The 18,406-nt window shown below is 48.1% G+C and overlaps 1 protein-coding gene across 2 annotated transcripts; it reads right to left on the bottom strand.

Moving 5' to 3' along the window:
• Positions 1-8,424: 8,424 nt before the first annotated feature.
• LOC144610624 (forkhead box protein D2-like) lies at positions 8,425-17,050 on the bottom strand. 2 transcript variants are annotated; one of them, XM_078429474.1, is made up of 2 exons: positions 15,822-17,050; positions 8,425-8,720 (listed from the first exon to the last, which is right to left on the bottom strand). In XM_078429474.1, the coding sequence occupies exon 1, from the start codon at positions 16,762-16,764 to the stop codon at positions 15,841-15,843; it is 924 nt and encodes a 307-aa protein (XP_078285600.1). In that variant the 5' UTR covers positions 16,765-17,050; the 3' UTR covers positions 8,425-8,720; positions 15,822-15,840. The 2 variants fall into 2 exon arrangements, with proteins under 2 accessions (XP_078285600.1, XP_078285601.1); XM_078429475.1 differs by having other exon boundaries at positions 8,425-8,717.
• Between the last annotated feature and the right edge of the window lie 1,356 nt (positions 17,051-18,406).

Below are 18,406 nucleotides of genomic sequence, written 5' to 3'. Positions count from 1 at the left end.
GACCTCCTCTGGCAGATCGTTCCATACACCCACCACCCTCTGTGTAACCAAGTTATCACTTGAGATGACGTATAAACTCCGCACAGACGGCACCTGTAGTCGGGATCGAACCCGGGTCTCGGGCGCTGTTAGGAACCAATACTACCGCTGCGGCACCAAATTGACTTTATTTCTTTAAACCTATTGTAAACTGGCTCAGTGTTGGAAGGAACTGCATGTGCTTGTTTAAACCGAAGATAGACACAAAATGCTGGAGTACCACAGCGGGTCAGGCAGCATCTCTGGAGAGAAGGAATGTGTGATGTTTGGGATCGAGACCCTTCTTCAGACTGATGTCAGGGGAGAGGGCGATACGTAGATAAGGAAGAGTTAATGAGCGAAAATAGGACAAAGGGAATAGAGATCAATGAAAATGTAGAATAGATCATTGTTAGTTTGGAGAAGATAACAACAACAAAGCAGAGATAAAATGGAGTCGAAGACAGTAAGACCGGTGGGAGAACTGGGAAGGGGGAGGGGATCGAGAGAGAGGGAAAGCAGGGGTTACTTGAAGTTAGAGAAGTCAATGTTCATACCGCTGGGGTGTGAGCTGCCAATCCAAATATCAGGTGCTGTTCCTCCAATTTGCGCTGGGCCTCACTCTGACAGTGGAGGAGGCCCCGGACAGAAAGGCCAGTGTGGGAGTGGGAGGGGGAGTTGAAGTGTTTAGCATCCGGGAAATCAGGTAGGTTTAGGTCGACTGAGCAGAGTTCAGCGAAATGATCGCCAAGCCTGCGCCTGGTCTCCCCGATATAGAAGAGCCCGCACCTGGAACAACGGATACAGTCGGTGAGGTTGGATGAGGTGCAACTAAAATTCTGCCTCTCCTGAAAAGACTGTCGGGGGCCCTGGACGGAGTCGAGGTGGAGGGGGGGGGTGTTGCATCTCCTGCGGTTCCTGGGGAAGGTACCTGGGGAGGGGGTGGTTTGGGTGGAAAGAGACGAGTTGATCAGGGATTTACGGAGGGAACGGTCTCTGCGGAGAGCGGAAGCGGGTGGAGATGGGAAGATGTGGCTAGTGGTGGGATCCCGTTGGAGGTGGCGAAAATGTCGGAGGATTATATGCTGATGGGGTGGAAGGTGAGAACTAGGGGGACTGTTGCAACTGGAAGGAGGGGGAGCAAGAGCGGAGCTGCGGGATATTGAGGAAACCAAAGTGAGGGCCTCATCTATGATTGAGGAGGGGAACCCCCGTTCCCCAAAGAATGAGGACATCTCCGATATCTTCGTATGGAGCACCTCATATTGGGCGCAGATGCGGCGTAGACGGAGGAATTAGGAGTAGGGGATAGAGTCTCCGCAGCAAGCAGGGTGGGAGGACGTGTAGTCTAGCAAAGCTGTGGCAGTCAGTGGGTTAAATAGAGGTCTGTTGATAGTCAGTCTCCTGTGATGGAGATTGTGAGATCAAGAAACAGTAGGGGGATGTCGGAGATGGTCCAAGTAAACTTGAGTACAGGATGGAAATTAGTGGTGAAGTTAATGAAGTCAGTGAGTTCTGCGTGGGTGCAGGAGGTAGCACCGATGCAGTCGTCAATGTAGCAGAGGTGGAGTTCGGTGGAGATAAAGTGGCTGCGGGTGTTTAATAAGATAACGGAATGACATTAATGAAAGTTATCACCCAAACCATTAACCTCTGATGAGACCAATGTGGAAATTCCTTGGAGCCGGGGAAATGTAGTTGTGTAGCAAGGCTAGAGGTGGGAATGGCAAAAAAAGGTTGAAATACAAAGGTGGGTATATTAAGACTGGAAGAGCTGCAGCCAAGATGAGGCAGCAAGTGATGGAGTTGTTCAATGACAATAGACAATAGACAATAAGTGCAAGAGGAGGCCATTCGGCCCTTCGAGCCAGCACCGCCATTCAATGTGATCATGGCTGATCATTTTCAATCAGTACCCCGTTCCTGCTTTCTCCCCATACCCACTGACTCCGCTATCCTTAAGAGCTCTATCTAGCTCTCTCTTGAATGCATTCAGAGAATTGGCCTCCACTGCCTTCTGAGGCAGAGAATTCCACAGATTCCCAACTCTCTGACTGAAAAAGTTTTTCCTCATCTCAGTTCTAAATGGCCTACCCCTTATTCTTAAACTGTGGCCCCTTGTTCTGGACTCCCCCAACATTGGGAACATGTTTCCTGCCTCTAACGTGTCCAACCCCTTAATAATCTATGGTCTGAGATGGAGTGATATACTGTATGGATAGGTAGACACAAAATGCCAGAGTAACTCAGCGGGCCAGGCAGCATCTCGGGAGAGAAGGAGTGGGTGACGTTTCGGGTAGAGACCCTCCTAACCCTAACCCTGATATATGGATAGGAAAGGTTTAAAGAACAATGGGCCTAATGCAGTTAACTGGGACTAGACCAATATGTCAACGTGGTCAGCATGGGCAATGTGGGTCAAAGGGTTTCTTTTCCCCTGCTGTACAGCTCTGTGGCTCTGTAAGTGTGGTCCGCAGAGTTTTGGATGAGGTTCTCTATGGAAACAGAAGAAGGAAACATGGTCTGAGGTTCGTGAAAATAGAACTGAAGTATAAATAAGAAGGAATGTTATGAAGTTTGAGTATGAAATGGAAATAGAAGCTTCCCGCTGGGTGAAATAAGACCTTGACGTTGCCACAGTCTGGTTTCCCTCACGCAACAGACCGTGTTACAGTTAAGATCAATGGCAAGGATACAGAGTTTGTGGTGGAGACCATAGTGGCTTCTGCTCTTTCAGTAAACTGCACCTTATTTTGGATTGTGGGACAGGGAAACAGTGGTCGTATCGGAATGAGATTGGGTTGAGTTATCGTCAGTTTAAAAATGACAGCAAATGATGTTACCAAGAAGTAGCTTGAAGCTAAAAATCGGAGTTTAAATGGAAGTTGAAATGATAAGTGTTTACTACCGCAAATTCGTCATCGATGACCAGATAAATAAGGAAACAGGGCAGGTCTGCCTGGGTTAGCTGGAAAGGAGAGGGATGAGATGAACAAATACAACGCCAGCTGCAGAGCGACATGGGGATGGGGTTGGAGATGGCAACGTTGTCGCGCGGGATATCCCCTCGTAACATCTCGGGAGAGAAGGAATGCGTGACCTTTCTGGTCGAGACCCTGAGTCTGAAGAAGGGTCTCGACCCGAAACGTCACCCATTCCTTCTCTCCAGAGATGCTGCCTGACCAGCTGAGTTACTCCAACATTTTGGGTCTACCATCGATTTAAACCAACATCTGCAGTTTCTTTTCCAACACATATACCCTCGTAACTTGGTTTGTTATTTAGTTTTTACTTGAACTTCTCATCACCAGAGACTGGGCCAAAGATTCCATCTATATTCCATTTCGTTCAATATTTTGTTCAACCGCTGAAAGAAAAGATGAGGTTTGACATTCAGAATATAATTTCTGCGTGGGGAGCGTTGAACCGGGCTGGGAGGGGGATGGGGTCTCTAGATTTGGAATGAGACCACCTGGGTAATGCCTGAATAACTAGAAGTCCTTCTGTCAGACAGCTACGACTCCTTGCAATTATCTCCCCCCAGAACAGTGAATCGTCGAATATATTCAGAGCAGAGACAAGGAAATTGTAGGGAAATCAACGATCACGGGAAACAGGTGAAAAAATAGTGATAAAGAAAAATCAGGCAAACTAGGAATATATTGAAATGGGAATGAAGATGGCCAGAATTGGCCAATTCCTGCCCTTATTTCTCATCGGGAAAGGAGGTAAATTGGCAGATTTGAAAAGAGCCAGCACAGTCATAAGGAGCCGAAGGGCCTTTTCTGTGCAGGTCTTTTCCCTGACTCTTTGCTCATATGTCTTACTGGAGCTGGAAGCGCATTCCCTTGACACTGGCATGTGGTAGGTGGTGCTGTCAGGGCCCACCGTTTAGGTTAGTTTGGATTAGTTTAGTTTACTTAGTTTAGTTTAGTTTAGTTTAGTTTAGTTTAGTTTAGTTTAGTTTAGTTTAGTTTAGTTTAGTTTAGTTTAGTTTAGTTTAGAGATACTGTGGGGAAACGGGCCCTTCACCCACCGGTTCCACACCGACCAGCGACTAGCATTATCCTCCTGCACACTTGGGATAATTTACAATTTTACCAAGCCAATTAGCCATCGAACCTGTACGACTTTGGAGTGTGGGAGGAAACCGGAGCTCCTGGGGAAAACCCACGCGGGTCACGGGGAGAAGGTACAAACACCGTGCAGACAGGACCCATGGTCGGGATCAAACCCGGGTCTCTTAGGCTGCAAGGCAGCAACTCTACCGCCGCGCCCTCTTGTAAGCCGTGAATTTGAAAGCCGAACCTCAAATTGGTTAAATGGCACATTGAAGCCAACCCGCTCTGCTCCAAAAAGACCGTTCACGCAAGGCCGTTGCCCAAGTGGGGAACAGTGGGGAATGTGTCTCCCATCTATAGCAGGTGCCATAGTGACAGAAATACGAGAATAGAGTATTATTGAACATGAGATTCATATCCCAAACGTGAGCTATGGGGGTGACCAACCCGAAGGAAATTTTCACCCTCTGAAATTCACACTATTTTATCAAAGGTCTCATTCAAAATCCTACAGTTGTACGCTTGCCAAGCTAAGATGTGAAACAAGACATCGAGATAGGCAACGAGCTGTTTGTTCAGTCCCACCAGCAAAGGTAATAACAAGGGGAGATTTTTAGTTTACTTTAGTTTGGAGATTCAGTGCGGAAATCGCCACTCGATTCAACGCCGACCAGCGATCCCCGCACACTAACACTATCCTACACACTAGGGGCAGGTTACGGCTAATTAACGTCTTTGGAGTGTGGGAGGAAACCGGAGCACCTGGAGAAAACCCACGCAGGTCACGGGGAGAACGTACAAACTCCGTACAGACAGCACCCGTGGTCAGGATGGAACACGGGTCTCTGGCGCTGTGAGGCAGCAACTCTACCGCTGCACCACCGTGCCGTCCTAACGCACAAGGTACCAGGTAGATTGGTGGGGAATTAGGGATTATACTCGCCCATCCTGGGATGGCGGGTCTAGGGGGTTGGGGTGGGGGGGGGGGGTTGTGGGGGGGGAGGGAGAATGGTTGCAGCTCAACGATGGAAAACCTCGTGGAGGTCCCCACCCTGATCACACTCAACCAGTAAACAGACGATCACATGTTGTGCCCCGGGGCAGTGATGTCTGTTAAGGGAACATATTGATTCGCAAAATGGTGGAGTAAATCAGCGGGTCAGGCAGCATCTCAGGAGAGAAGGAATGGGTGACGTTTCGGGTCGAGACCCTTCTTCAGACTGGAACCATGAGACGGCGCATTGTGGTAAAAAGAACAGATGTGTCGCTTATATTCTATCGGCGGCCACACCGGGTCCCGCTTTTATGTGACTACAGACGCAGCCAAGTTTGGCTCTAACTGCCTCCTCCATTCAGGGGCAATTAGCAATGGGCAATAAATTCCACATTCAGTGAGATATACGAAGGGTCTGGACCCGAAAGGTCACCCATTCCTTTCCGCCGGAGATTCTGTCTGACCCGGTGAGTTACTCCAGCACTTTGTGTCTACGGTTTAAACCAGCATCTGCAGTTTCTTCCTGCCACAATATAAAGCCACAACAGGAACCACAGTGGCCTGTATGGACACGAAGGGCTGAATGGCTTCGAGTACAGGAAACATATATCACAGAACATCGAACAGTGGGACAACAGCCCCTTCGGCCCACCACATCTATGCCGACCATGCTGCCAATTTAAACTAGTGCCATCTGCTTTTACATTTTCTACATCCCTCCATTACCTGTCGCTTTAAACACTTTAGCTCCCCTCCCATTCCCACACTGACCTTTCTGTCCTGGGCCTCCCCCGTGGTCAGAGTGAGGCCCAACACAAATTAGAGGATCAACACCTCATATTTCACTTGGTCAGCTCACATCCCCAGCGGTATGAACATTGACTTCTCTAACTTCAAATAACCCCTGCTTTCTCTCTCTCTCTCTCCATCCCCTCCCCCTTCCCAGTTCTCCCACCTGTCTGACTGTCCCGCTAATTACATTTTATCTCTGTTTGCTTTGTTGTTGTTACCTTCTCCAATGATCTATTCTAATTTTTTCCTTGATCTATGCCTTTTTTGATCTCTTCCACTTCCTTATCTCCGTGACTCCCTCCCCCCTGACTCTCAATCTGAAGGAAGGTCCCGACCTGAAACGTCACCCATTCCTTCCCTCCATAGATGCTGCCCAGCATGAGGTACTCCAGCATTTTATGTCTATCCTCTTAAATGTTGTCGCATGTGTTTCCACCCACTCCCCCGGCAGCGCGTTCCAAGCACCCACTGTGCAAAAAAACTTGTCTCGCAAATCTTTTTAAAACTTTCTCTCACTAACGGTAAACGTCCTCTAGTATTTGACATTTCCGTCCTGCGGAAAAAGACTTGAATAACTACCATAATTATGCCTCTCCTAATATTATGTAATAAACCCAATGGACAGATGTTTTATTGCCCCGAACCCTCAGCCCGCCTCCCAAACCACCGCCTCCCAACTACCTCTCCTCCCCCACTTTAACAAGGGGAAATGTGTGGCTCAGCTCGGATCACTTTCGGGAGCAGTTCTGAGGTGGAGACTGCGGTGTGAGAAACTTTTCTTAGCTATGTCTGGGCCAGAATCTATCTGGAAAAGATCTACCAGGTCGTGGCTTCAGCTCTCCACGACCAGATCTGGTTCAGTTTGGTTCAGTTTGGTTTAGTTCTGTTTACTTTAGAGATACAGCGCGGAAACAGGTCCTTCGGCTCATCGAATCCGCGCTGACCATCAATCCTCGTGCACTAACACTATCCTACACACCGGGGACAATTTACAATCTTTACCAAAGCCAATTAACCTACAAACCTGTACGTCTTTGGAGTGTGGGAGGAAACCAGAGCACCCGGGGAAAACCCACGCGGTCACGGGGAGAACGTACAAACTCCGTACGGACAGCGCCCGTAGTCAGGATTGAACCTGGGTCTCTGGCGCTGTGAGGCAGCAACTCTACCGCTGCGCCACCGCCGTCTTGCTGGAATTTTAGAAAACTGTGTTATTTTAACATCTAAACACATAAACCACATACAAACCAATTACTTCATAATATATTAGCCCCGGTAGTGCTTTTAAAAACGTGTATTTTCCTTTCATCTAGCCCGTCCACCTCTCCAGTCAACCCTTTAGAAACGCGCTGACGGGGTTGATTGGCAAAGCAGTGATCTCCCGAATCCTTTCTCTTTAAAAAAATAATTCCTGAACTCAGCGAACCATGTTTTCTTCTGAATTGCGTTGATTAATTGGTTTGAATTCGACAAATTATTTTTTGTAAGTTTTCTGCCTGCCAACTTTGTGTGCGTGTGTGTGTGTAACCTGAGCCTGTACGTGTGTGTGTTTGTGTGTGTGTGTGTGTGTGCGTGTGCGTGTGCGTGAGAGAGAGGGTGATTGTGTGAGTGCGTGAGTGTATATGCGTGTATGTGAATGTGAGTCATGTGTGTTGCTGTGAGTGTGTAAGCGAGTGTGTTTGGGAGTGTGAGTGTGTGTATGATTGTGATTTTGAATGTTAGTGTGCGTGTGCGGTTGTGTGCGTGTGAGTGTGTGTGTATGCGAGCGTGCGTGAGTGTGTGTCGGTGTGAGCGTCCGCGAGTGTGTGTCGGTGTGAGCGTGCGTTTCACTTGGTGTAAATGGACACTTTCGCTCCGTTGCACCTCGCGATTAACCAAGTCAGTCGGAATCTCCTGCCTAAAGCACCGGAATGATAACATAATGTATACAAAGCTCATTGCTGTTTCTAATAACAGTCTCCCTCCCTTCCCCTTTCTCCAGGCAAGCCTCAAATTTGGATATATCACCAATACAATTCGGAAATAGGTTAGATCCTCCCCGGGAACCTGGTCCCTCGGGCTCGCAACCGCACAGCTCGGAACATTTAACCATACTGTTTTCCCTCCTTGGTGGTCGATCGAAAGCCACCTCATTCGCAAGACCTATGTCTCTTTTTCCCCTTTCAATTTCCCATGACTGAAGAAGGCTCTCGAACCGAAACATCACCGATTCATTTTCTCTGGGGATGCTGGTTTGACCCGCTGAGTTACCCCAGCATTTTGTGTCTATCGTTCGTAGCATCTGTGCCATTGCTTCCTACACACGTTCCTGCTGTTAATTAAATCCTCCACCGCTCTCTAAAACAGACCAAAGCGTTTTAACTCCGAGACTCAGCGGTGAACGGGGAAATAAATCAGTGGAGATTTCATGGCATTTTTTTGCAACATAATCTTCAAATTTACCTTCTCATTGAAGGTTTAAGATCGTTTTTCATTCTCGGGTTTTCATTTCCGCGTTCAAATGGCAGATCTTATAACATGTTTGTATTAATAAACCAGATACACTAATTATTGGCCATAAACAATTTAATGCGGGTACGTTGTAGTTGATGTAAAAAGGCGTGTAAGGCTATGAAAATACACCGGACAGGAATAACAATAATTTACACGGGACATTGGTTCTGGAAACGCTTCAGTTCCAATAATAATTAAACACGGCTCCATTTTTCTTTCAGATACAATATTTACACGGATTAATGTACACATGCTTAATGACTTCCCACCAAACCATTTGCTTTGTATTCTCCACTGGCCTCTTCCGAAATCCTCTGTAGACGCGAATGAAGGAGGATTGCGCTTCGTTAGTTCCCCGTCTTCTGAAACATAAACGAAACAAACACGACTCTAGCTTCTTCAGTCTGAAGAAGGGTTACGACCCCAAACGTCACCCATTCCTTCTCGCCAGAGATGCTGCCTGACCCGCTGAAGGTGTCTACCTTCGATTTAAACCAGCATTGCGGTTCTGTTTCCTACACAACTGTACTGAAGTATAGAGTTCCTGCGCTGAGAATACTCATTGATAAAGTGGATCTGCAATTATATGATACATTTCATCTCAGCCTTTTTAATTTTGTAAACTTAACTCAAGCAGTTCTCCATATAAACGCTTTATGTAAACGCCTAACTGGACTCCCCCATCATTTTGCACAAATTTACGAGGATGTTGCAGGATTAGAGAGTTTTTGTTTTTAGTTTTAGAGGTACAGAATGAAAACAGGCCCATCGGCCCGCCGAGCCGTACAGACCAGTGATCCCCGCACATTAATACTATCTTACACACACTAGGGAGATTTTTCCACTTATGCCAAGCCAATTAACCTAAATATCTGTACGTCTTTGGAGTGTGGGGGGAAAAGGAAGATCCCGGTGAGAACGTACAAACTCCGTACAGACAGCAACTGTAGTCGGGATCGAACCCGGGTCTCCAACGCTGCAAGCACTGTAAGGGTCAGAGCGATAGGGCGAAGTTGAGTTGGCTGAGACCCCTTTGAGCGTAGGAGGACGGGAGGTGATCTTATAGAGGTTTATAAAATCATGAGAGGAATAGATTGGGTAGATGCATAGAATCTCTTGCCCAGAGTAGGTGAATCGAGGACCAGAGGACATAGGTTGAAGGTGAAGGGGAAACGATTTAATAGTGATCTGAGGGGTAACTTTTTCACACAGAGGGTTGTGAGTGTATGGAACAAGCTGCCAGAGGAGATAGTTGAGGTAGGGACTATCCCAAACAGTTAGCCAAATGCATGGATAGGACAGGTTTGGAGGGATATGGGCCAAACGCGGGCAGGTAGGATTAGTGTAGCTGGAACATGTTGGCCGGTGTGGGCATGTTGGGCCGAAGGGCCCGTTTCCACGGTGTATCGCTCTATGACTCTATGGGTGCATAGACCCTTAATGTGCGGATACCGGGACCGATGATTAACCTGCCTCTACGTCCCACCCTGAACCCGAGGCGCCAGGTGTGTTTATAACCTTCTGCTTTCTCGGAAATAACTCCCATCCTATCCCAAAGGAGGGGTTGTTTTTATCGAAATGGGTTTTTTTCTTTAACAGATTATGTACACTGTGTACTTCCAGCATTTTGGTTTATTTTATTTTTTATTGAACTATATATTTGCTTTGAGTCACCCATGTAAAAAAAATGCGTGAGGATTTGAAGGATGGCGGCGGGCGGGTTACATTTTCTATGGGAAATAGAAACGGAGTACGACGTTGCTTTAGTTTATACCATCACTTGCAGTTATTCTTACTTTAATATGCTTGTTGCATTATGTGGCATTATGTGGATGTATTCAAGAGAGAGTTAGATTTAAGCTAGCGGAATCAATGGATATGGGGAGAAAGCAGGAATTTTGGATTATCAGCCATGATTATATTGAATGGCGGTGCTGGCTCGAAGGGCTGAAAGGTCTATTCCTGCAACTATTTTCTATGTTTCTATGTTTCTACATGTTATTTTCTCTAAATTCACAGATGAGTTTAGTTTCTGAGTTTAGTTTATTGTCACGTGTACCGAGGTAGATTGAAAAGCTTTTTGTTGCGTGCTAACCAATCATCGGAAAGGCCAAACATGATTCCAATCGAGCCGTCCGAAGTGTATAGATAGATGCATGATAAGATGACATGATATGGGTCTCCAACCGAAACTTCACACATTCCTTCCCTCCAGAGATGCTGCCTGTCCCACTTGAGTTACTCTAGCATTTTGTGTCTATCTTCGGTGTAAACCAGCTACTGCAGTTCCTTCCTACACATGATAAGATGATATCTAATTTAGTTGTCAAAAACTGTCTGCCATCTCGGAGTGTTGATGACGATGACGGGGTTACGATATGGTGGATTTGGAGAATTTCGACTGACACTTTTTTTTTAAACTATGGGGTCGCTCATTCAACACAGAAGTGAATGTCCCTTTTCTCTCTAATCTTTCTAATTCTCTTCCTCAAAGGCCGGTGGGTCTTCTTTGAATATTTTAAGGCAGGGACAGATGGAACCTTTGACTGGGAAATAATGAACGGTTACTCACAGCAAGACGGCCTGTCGAGTAGGTTGAGGGGCCGAGAGGCCGGTACACACACTGCATTCAAATATCTGTGTGTATTTTTAATTGAGTCTGCACTTTAAATATCCCAAGCTTTCTGATCCAACTACCTCTCGGCCTGAATAACAGGTAATCCGTCAGGAATTTACCAGCTTTGTTTTCTAGATAAAAGTGATGGATTTTAATGGTTCAATTGACCAGATCATGGAAAGAGTAGGAATTAACGGATCATTTTCAGTATGGCAGGCAGTGACTAGTGAGGTGCCGCAAGGCTCAGTGCTGGGACCCCAGTTATTTACAATATATATTAACGATTTAGACGAATGAATTAAATGTAAAATCTCCAAGTTTGCGGATGACACAAAGCTGGGTGGCAGTGTGAGCTGCGAGGAGGATGCTATGCGACTGCAGAGTGACTTGGATAGGTTGTGTGAGTGGGCAGATGCATGGCAGATGCAGAAAATTGCGGATAAATGTGAGGTTATCCATTTTGGCGGCAAGACCAAGAAGCCAGATTATTTTCTGAATAGTGTCAGATGAGGAAGAGCGGAAGTGCAACGAGACCTGGGTGTCCTTGTACATCAGTCACTGAAAGCAAACGTGCAGGTACAGCAGGCAGTTAAGAAAGCTAATGGCATGTTGGCGTTCATTGCGAGAGGATTTGAGTTTAGGAACAAGGAGATCCTACTGTAGTTGGACAGGGTCCTGGTGAGACCGCACATGGAGTATTGTGTGCAGTTTTGATCTCCTAATTTGAGGAAGGACATTCTTGCTATTGAGGGAGTGCAGCGTAGGTTCACCAGGTTAATTCCCGGGATGGCAGGACTGACATGTGATGAAAGAATGGATCGACTGGGCTTATATTCATTGGAAATTAGAAGGATGAGGGGGGATCTTATAGAAACATATAAAATTCTTAAGGGATGGGGTAGGCTAGATGCAGGAAAAATGTTCCCCTTGTTGGTGGTGTCCAGAACCAGGGATCACAGTTTAAGAATAATGAGTAGGCCATTTAGAACTGAGATGAGGGAAAACGTTTTCAGCCAGACAGTTGTGAATCTGTGGAATTCTCTGCCATAGAAGGGCAATTCACTGGATATATTCAAGAGAGAGTTAGATTTAGCTCTTTGGGCGAACGGAATCAAGGGATTATGGGGAGAAAGCAGGAATGAGGTACTGATTCTGGATGATCAGTCGTGATCACATTAAATGACGGTGCTGGCTCAAAGGGACGAATGGCCTCCTCCTGCACCTATTGTCTATGTTTCTAGCTTGCTATTATCATTTTCGTTGTAACTGTGAAGGGGGGAACTGCAGATGCTAGGTTAAACTGAAGAGAGACACAAAAAGCTGGAGTAACTCAGCGGGACAGGCAGCAGCCCTGGAGGGAAGGAAAGGTTTCTACTCCATACGTCACCCATTTCTTCTTTCCAGAGATGCTGCCTGTCCCGCTGAGTTACTCCAGCTTTTTATGGCTATTATCCTTGTAACTAACAAGTTGTACATGAATTAATGAACGGATTCAGTCCCCCGCGTCTCCACTTTCCCTGAATCTCACGCCATCTGCTACCGACGCGACCGCCCTTCTCCCGCGGACTTGCCTTGAATTAATTAAACAGGGGAGATTAAAACGTTTAAACTAGCACCTAACAAAACACACGCACAGCTCCCTCGGACAAACTTAGAGAGGCGCGGCCAAAATAGTTTAGCAACTAAACTTCAGTCACCAAAATAATTCAGTAATTCGGCTTAAAATGGGCAGTTTTCTCTCTTCATTTTGTATTTGCAAACTCAACTTGTGACAATTTTCATTAAAAAAAAAACCAAGTGTCTCTGTGTACTGATGTGTTGCCCAGAAAACTAGAACACTGGTTTTCTAACCCGACATGAAAACACATTCAGTTCTTAATCCCGGAAAAGTAGGAGATTGGACGTATTTTTGGGATGGAGTTCTGTGATTCCCGTGTCTGTTTCACGGGCCACACAGTGCATGGCTGTCAAAGTGTGGTTTTATAATGAAAACAGACACAAAATGCTGGAGTAACTCAGCGGGACAGGCAGCATCTCTGGAGAACGCTCCGGTCGATTTCTTGATTAGTACGGATGTAAGAGGTTATGGGGAGAAGGCAGGAGAATGGGGTTAGGAGAGAGATATATCAGCCATGATTGAATGGCGAAGTAGACCTGATGGGCCGAATGGCCTAATTCTGCTCCTATCACTTATGAACATGATCTTATGAGAAAATGAATCGATGTTTCGGGTCGAAACCCTTCTTCAGACCTTCATTTATTATATTCTAGTTTTTGAGGTTATTGCCGGTTTGTGATATGAGAATTAGTGACGCGAAAATAATTTGGTCAATTAGTTCAACAGTAAAAAAAGTAAATAAAAATCTAGTTTTCTTTCGGGAGTCTGACATGGTTTGAAGCCAGTCTTTGTCCTGGCCGGTGGTTATAATAGGTAAGGATTTATTAATCGGAAGTAAAGTGTCACTGATGTCGTTTTGAAAGACATCAGAAACAAATGAATCGAAGTTATTCCGGAGGCTTGACCAACTTGCGGATCCGCTTTTCAAACAGTAGTGCTTCAAACACGGCTTTGCTCCGTGTCACTTTTTAAAAAAGAATCAATCATAGCAGTTCATTTTCAAAGCACATGAAATTTGGAACGCAGGAGGCTCGGGGCGATCTTATAGAGGTGTACAACATCATGATTGGAATGAATAGGGTGAATACACAGAGTATTTTACCCAGGACAGGGGAATCAAGAATCAAGGAGCATACCCTGAAGGTGAAAAAGATTTAATAGAAGCTTGAGGGATAATCCTTTCACAGAGTGTAGTGGGAACGAAACTGCCAGAGGAAGTAGTTGAAATGTGTAGGATGCTAGTTTAAACCGAAGATAGACACAAAAAGCTGGAGTAATTCAGCGGGACAGGCAGCATCTCTGGAGAGAAGGAATGGGTGACGTTTCGGGTCGAGACCCTGCTTCAGTCTTGACGTTTCGGGTCTGAAGAAAGCTCTCGACCCGAAACGTTACCCATTCCTTTTCTCCAGAGATGCTGCCTGTCCCGCTGAGTTACTCCAGCTTTTTGTGTCTATTTTCGGAAGTAGTTGAGATAAGTATAATAACAACATATACAATCATTTGCACTGGTACACGGAGAGGAAATGTTTAGACAGATATGGTGAAATGCGGAAGAATCGGATTATCTTGCCCGGCATTGATAAATCGTGTCGAATGGCCTGTTTCCGTGCTGGATGACTCAATGACTATATACCGGGGAATATGGAAATTACGATCTATTTCCTAATTCAAACGGCGAGAAAGTGATTCTTTCCAACAAATTAATCATAGGGGATTCAGATGAATATACTTTTGATTAGGATTCAGTGTAAATTTCCACGAAATTTCAATGTGGATTGAATTTATGGGCTTCCCATAATATATTTTTCTTTTCGTTTAAGGAAAACGGGGAGGGAAAATTTTTAATCGGTACCTGAGGGCAACTTTTTTCACACAGAGGGTGGTGGGTGTATGGTACGAGCTGCCAGAGGAGGTAGTTGAGGCTGGTACTATAACAACAATTAAAATACATTTGGACAGGTGCATTGGTTCGAAAGGTTTAGAGGGATATGGATCAAACAGGGTCATGTGGGACTAGTGTAGGTATAGAAGTGTGAAAACGCACACCTCCAGATTCACGGACAGTTTCTTCCCACCTGTTATCAGGCAACTGAACCATCCTCCCACAACCAGAGAACGGTCCTGAACTACTATCTACCTCAGTGGTGACTCTCAGACTATCTTTGATCTGACTTTGCAGCCTTTACCTTGCACTAAACGTTATTCCCTTATCATGTATATGATAATATCCACCTGTAAACATCTTATCGTAAGCACTGCATTGACACGATTGTAATCATATATTATCTTTACACTGACTGGATAGCACGCAACAAAAGCTTTTCACTGCACGTCAGTACACGTGGCAATAAACTAAACTAAACTAAACTAAGCTAAACTCAACTAGTGTGGCTGTGGCACCATGGCCGACATGAGCAAGTTGGGCCGAAGAATCTGTTTCCTTACTGTATGACTCTATGACTCTGCGCTATTATCGTTTGTTTTTTTGAGTATACGTAAGTGTGAGTGTGTGTGTGTGTGTGTGCACATATATGCACATACACACGCACATACATATATATATATACAAAATGCTGGAGTAACTCAGCAGGTCAGGCAGCATCTCGGGAGAGAAGGAATGGGTGACGTTTCGGGTCGAGACCCTTCTTCAGACGAAGGGTCTCGACCCGAAACGTCACCCATTCCTTCTCTCCCGAGATGCTGCCTGACCTGCTGAGTTACTCCAGCATTTTGTGAATAAATCGATTTGTACCAGCATCTTCAGTTATTTTCTTATACATATATGTGTGTGTGTGTGTGTGTGTGTGTGTGTGTGTGTGTGTGTGTGTGTGTGTGTGTGTGTCTGTGTGTGTGTGTATTTGTGAGTATGTGCGTATATACACACACTTAACTTTATATATATATATATATACGTGTGTGTGTGTGTGTGTGTGTGTGTGTGTGTGTGTGTGTGTGTGTGTGTGTGTGTGTGTGTGTGTGTGTGTGTGTGCATATTTGTGAGTATGTGCATATGTATACACACACTTCACCTTTTTTCACGTTTATTGTATTGTTTACAGAGTACTATGTTTACGTTTTCTGTTGTGCTGCTGCATGAATTTATTTGTTCATTGTTCGTTGGGACATCTGACAACAAAAACTCTCTTGGCTCTCGACTCTTGACTCTTGTTTCTAAATCTTCACACTAGAACGCTTCACCCGGCGGGTATTGTCCGTGACTCATCTTACCTGAACGCCGAAGGTTCCCTCAATAATGCCGGCTGCTGAGTTGGATTATTTTGTTTGCAAAGTTCGCTTCCTGTTGCAAGCGGTCATAACTTATGTTAAACAACCCAGGCGAAGGCGAGAGCAGAGCGGAGATGACGGGCAGAACGGGACCTTGCGCCGCCCTTGGGTAGAGCGGTGGCGAAGCGGGGCTCATTATATTGTCTATTGAAAAAGTGGCGAGCGGAGAGGTAGCCTCGACCTTGACGGTCGGCCGAGCTGGGGACGCGGGGCTGAGACCCGGCGGCAGCGGCTTTCTGGTGAACTCACTGCCATGGGTGAGGGCGGACAGCGAGGGGAAGACTCCCGTGGGCGAGGGGATGGGGCAATGGTGATGGAAGGCGAGTGCCGGGTGGCCAGCGCTGGGGATGTGAAGGCCATAAGCGTAAGGTCCGTAACCGAATCCCGGGAGCAGCGCGCCGTGATCCCTCAACATCCCGATCTGTTGCCGCTTGAACCTCTTCCTCCGCCGGAGGAAGCTGCCGTTGTCGAACATGTCGGCCGAGTTGGGATCGAGCGACCAGTAGTTGCCCTTGCCCGGGTTGCCCGGCTCCCGGGGCATCTTGACGAAGCAGTCATTCAGGGAGAGGTTGTGCCGTATGGAGTTCTGCCAGGCGGGAAACTTCTCCCTGTAGTAGGGGAACCTGCTGCTGATGAATTCGCAGATTTCGCTCAGGGTCAGCCGCTTCTTAGGGCTCTGCAGGATGGCCATGGTGATCAGTGCGATGTAAGAGTACGGCGGCTTCACCAGCGGGTTCCTGGACGACGCCTTCACCTCGTCCACGCCTGCCGCAGCCGAGGCAGCGCTCCTGCCCCCCTCTGTGTCCTTGTCTCCGGGAGACCCCCGAGCCTCATCGCCCACCACGTCGATGTCCGTCTCTTTCAAAGAGAACGACTGCTCCGGCATTTCAGAGTCACTGCAGGCTGGGCTGCCCACCGTGTCCGCTGCCGCGGAGCCGCCGCTACATGGAAACACACTTCTAGCAAGGAAAACAACGCCAATCCCTCTGTAATGGACCCGCGGACAGTGCGGGAGCCGCGGCCAACCCGAGTCCCCAGAGCCCAGCTCACCCTAGCCCCACACACCGGCCCATCGGCAACAACAACCTGCTCCTTGTTTGTTGTTTGTCTCGCCTCCTCGGGGTAACGAACGGGCCAGCGAGCGGCGTAAACAGTCCGCGCCCCACTTTAAATGCCCCCGACCCAAAGTCCCCGCCGCCAGGTTCCGTGACGTCAGGCAGGAATGCGGAGACTCTGGAACCGCTCCGCTCCACACTCGGCATCGAATCACACCCACTCCCACACTTAGTGCAGCGAGCCCAGCGCAAGGACCCTCGCCCCAGTGCCCCAGCGCCCTGACCCTCGCCCCAGTGCCCCAGCGCCCTGACCCTCGCCCCAGTGCCCGTCACCCCAGCGCCCCAGCGCCCTGACCCTCGCCCCAGTGCCCCAGCGCCTTGACCCTCGCCCCAGTGCCCCCTCGCCCCAGTGCCCCGTCACCCCAGTGCCCCGTCACCCCAGTGCCCCGTCACCCCATCGCCCCAGCTCCCCAGCGCCCCAGCGCCCCAGCGCACCAGCGCCCCATCACCCTGACCCGCGCCCGAGCGCCCCGTCACCCCAGCGCCCCAGCGCCCTGACCCTCGCCCCAGCGCCCTGACCCTTGCCCCAGCGCCCTGACCCGCATCCCAGTGCTCCGTCACCCCAGAGCCCTGATCCTCGCCCCAGCGCCCTGACCCTTGCCCCAGCGCCCTGACCCGCGCCCCAGTGCCCCGTCACCCCAGCGCTCCAGCGCCCTGACCCGCGCCCCAGCGCCCCGTCACCCCAGCGCTCCAGCGCCCTGACCCTCGCCCCAGCGCCCTGACCCTTGCCCCAGCGCCCTGACCCTTGCCCCAGCGCCCTGACCCGCATCCCAGTGCCCCGTCACCCCAGCGCCCTGATCCTCGCCCCAGCGCCCTGACCCTCGCCCCAGCGGCCTGACCCTCGCCCCAGCGCCCTGACCGGCGCCACCGTGACCCATCGTCCCAGCGCCCCATTGGCCTGTCCTTTGCCCGTCGCCCCATCTTCCTGCCCCGCGCTGCCTTGGCCCAGCGCCCCATAGCTCTGTCTGCCTATCCTTGGCCTATCTCCCCCTTGCCTTGATCCGCGCCGCTTTGGCCGGTTGTTCCAGAACCCTGACCGCGCCGCCGTGACCCATTGCCCGGCGCCCTGTTGTGGGCCAAACGGAACAGCGACAGCCAACCAGATTCATGAAGTCTAGATCCCTTTTCCCTGTTGTCGTTCATTTTATTTGTGCATTAACTGTAATTGAAATATCGTTTCTTTTATTTTCCTCCACTATTCAGTGCAGATCGTCATTATTTAAATCCAAACTGCGGCATACTTATTCCGGTTATGCGCTTGTCTGAAACCACAGATCTATTTTGCGGTTGCTTTCCCCGTGGTCCTTTTCCCTGCTAAATATTGCCCCGATTATAAATTTATCAACACGCTGGATCACCACACAATAGAAAGTTTGCTGCACTTCGCATCAAATTATAACCACTCGGATGAAA

The sequence above is a fragment of the Rhinoraja longicauda genome, chromosome 37, assembly GCF_053455715.1.
Source record: "Rhinoraja longicauda isolate Sanriku21f chromosome 37, sRhiLon1.1, whole genome shotgun sequence".
Lineage (NCBI taxonomy): Eukaryota > Metazoa > Chordata > Chondrichthyes > Rajiformes > Arhynchobatidae > Rhinoraja > Rhinoraja longicauda.
This window is presented reverse-complemented; position numbering and strand designations above follow the sequence as displayed.